The 2,977-nt window shown below is 44.0% G+C and overlaps 1 protein-coding gene across 1 annotated transcript; it reads left to right on the forward strand.

Annotated features, from left to right (window-relative positions):
- The first annotated feature begins 1,597 nt into the window (after nt 1–1,597).
- LOC120060073 (syntaxin-11-like) lies at nt 1,598–2,503 on the forward strand. Its single transcript, XM_039009137.1, has one exon. It carries the CDS (start codon nt 1,598–1,600, stop codon nt 2,501–2,503), a length of 906 nt encoding a protein of 301 aa, XP_038865065.1.
- Nucleotides 2,504–2,977: the final 474 nt, after the last annotated feature.

Below are 2,977 nucleotides of genomic sequence, written 5' to 3' on the forward strand. Positions count from 1 at the left end.
TATTCTTTCCATGACCAGAGATACTCTATATAAGGACGAGATGGTCTTGTCTCCGCCCTAACAACGGGAGTCATTGTCACAAAGGTGGTAAGGCAGGTGGCAGGAGGCGAGATCAGGTGGGAACATTCTAGCCAATGCGAGGGCAGATATACGTTTGAACAATAGACCATATAGATAGATAGATATAAAATCGTTTTTCCTAAAGTTGCCACGTGTGTACACTTATATAAGTACATTCGGAACAACCTAAATATCACAAAACTTCTATTAGATGTGACGCGACATTCTCGCGTTGACATATTGTCACGGGAGTGTCGCCTCTCGCTGCTCGCGCTTCGCCTCGCTCTTCGCCTCGCTCTTCGCCTATCACTTCGCCTATCACTTCGCCTATCACTTCGCCTATCACTTCGCCTATCACTTCGCCTATTCATCTCTGCTTTGACTTAATTCCCTCATTATTCCACCACATTTACATGCGAGGAAACCATGAATATGTTCGAGCAACCTGTCGGTTCCAAGTGGAAAAACATTTACTTGGTTTTTTCCTTTCGAAATAACACCGCTCTCAAAGCACTGGAATTTATACATCGATAAGATCTATTGATAAGACCTAGGTAAATAAGCAATCCATTTAGTTAAGGGTATTGTAAATATAAATGACAATTGTTTTAGATCTATTTGACTTTATGATCGCTGGAGACAAATGTGAAACCAGTCGTATTTCAGCAACTGAAAAGCATGTCAACATGACAGGTATTTCGGCCTCATTTCCACAGTAACGTTTAAAAAACTGGGGGCGATTGACCCCAGCCATTATCACATTGGTTGCTGTGCCTTCATTTACTAAAATAGCTGGGATTAAAAACTAGATTGTAATACGTACAGAGGGATCTGTTAGCAGAAAAAATATTTTATTAACAAAAAGTAAACAAATGAGTTTGCTTTACAGCTGTTGTACAGCTAATTTCCTGCAATTCTACACATTTTACCATGGGGTTCAGAATCATTTTTACTGCGAGATTACTACAAGTTTAAAAACTGGATAGACTAACTAGACTAATTTACCAATCTAAAATGTTATAACTCACATGGGATAATTGAGTGACAGTCAGTGAGTGACATGTAACAATAGGAAGAATGCTGATGCACAACTAACTAAGTTTTGAAATTGCCCCTTGTGTATTCTACTATTCTAACTCTCAAAAGTAAGTTGAGACCCTGACTGAGTTCCGTAAATATGTCCTCATATGCAGGAGGTGAAATTACAACCTCATGCTAATCGCATTAGCCTACGTTAGCTCAACCGTACCGTGGAAGGGACACTGATCCCGAAGAAGTTTTAAATGTATTCGGTGTGCGCAATGGAGCCACACCTGAAAGCCCCTTATGCACCTGCATACAGTAAGTCAAAATACCAACTACTGAAGAAGTGCTTCAATCTAAATGTGTGAAAAATAAATAGATTTCCTAAGCCTGAATGGGCCATTGGAATCCAGGCAGGATTCAGGAGGGACAACACAGGTAGGAGATGGGTAGCCTGGTGGTATGGTATGGTGGCTGGGTCACTGGTTAGCACTGACTCTCTCTCTCTCTCCAGATGAAAGACAGATTTGGCCAACTTCAGGATGCGTTGGACGAGCCTGGAGGCGGCGGAGGTTATACCAATGAGGCCTTCACCAATGTGGACCTGGACCTAGATGACCTGTCTGCCCATTCAGGCAGGAACCGTGCAACAGTGGCGTCTGACAACGACCCTGAGCTGAACAGCATCCTCCAGGAGGCCCAAAATGTTCGGCAGGAGATCCAACAGATCCAGGAAGACCATGCACAGCTCCGGGACCAGAACTACCACGCCTTGAACAATACATTTATGGACGACACCAGTGATGTGATCAGGGATGCCAACAACATTGCAACAGACATCAAGGCCAGAGGAGGGGCTGTGTTGCAGAGGCTACACAGGATGAACAGGGAGACCAGGAAGCTGGAGGTTCAGCGAGGTAGCACTGACCACGTGGTACGCATCGCCCGGACGCAGTACACCAACCTGAGCACCACCTTCAGGGAAGTGATGTTCAACTACAACGAGACAGAGCTGGGACACAGGGAGAACTGTAAGAAACTGATCCAGAGACAGATGGCGATTGTGAGCAGAGACGTCACGTCTGAGGAGGTTGAGGAGATGATGGAGAGCGGGCAGCAGTTGAATATCTTCAACGCCCTGGCCGATGGGACGGCCCAGTCGGCACTGACGCAGATCGCTAGTAGACACAAAGAGCTGCTGGACCTGGAGAAGAGGCTCCAGGGGGTTCAAGAGCTGTTTCTGGATGTGGCTGTGCTGACAGAGGAACAGGGAGCGGTGCTTAACAACATCGAGACCAACGTACAAAAGACGGAGGCACCTATCGCGTGTGCCAGGGTTCAACTGAACGAAGCCAAAAGATATGACAAGAACAACCCCATCAAGAAACTGTTCTGTTGCTGCTCCCCATGTTGCAAATGATTGTATATCTCATCTGATACTTTGTGTATGTGATACATTCATTATCTTGATATTAATGTAAATAATATGATTTTTTAAAGAAAGCAGTGGGACTGGGAGGCCAGGTAACGATTGATACAATAAGGCCAGGTAACGATTGATAACCATTTCCAGGAAAAACATACTGTATGAGGGATGCATAGAAGGGCCTAAAAACTCTCTCTGGACTACCAACCAACGACACTTTCAATCAAAAGAACATTGCATTGAGTTTGCAGAGAGTCTGAACTCTTTCTATTCTAGGTTTGATAATCTGGACTTTAGTACTGAGAAGGATGAGCTGATGTGTGAACTCTTATCATTAGCACAATGGGAAGCTGATTTGGTAATAGAGGAAGCAGATGTTGATAGGGGTTTAAAATGAATAGCAGTAAACAGTCACCTAATAATAGTAATAGCTTTTTCAAAAATGAAAAGCTGAAATGTCTTGAGTCA

Source organism: Salvelinus namaycush, chromosome 15, assembly GCF_016432855.1.
Source record: "Salvelinus namaycush isolate Seneca chromosome 15, SaNama_1.0, whole genome shotgun sequence".
In the NCBI taxonomy this organism is placed as follows: Eukaryota; Metazoa; Chordata; class Actinopteri; order Salmoniformes; family Salmonidae; genus Salvelinus; species Salvelinus namaycush.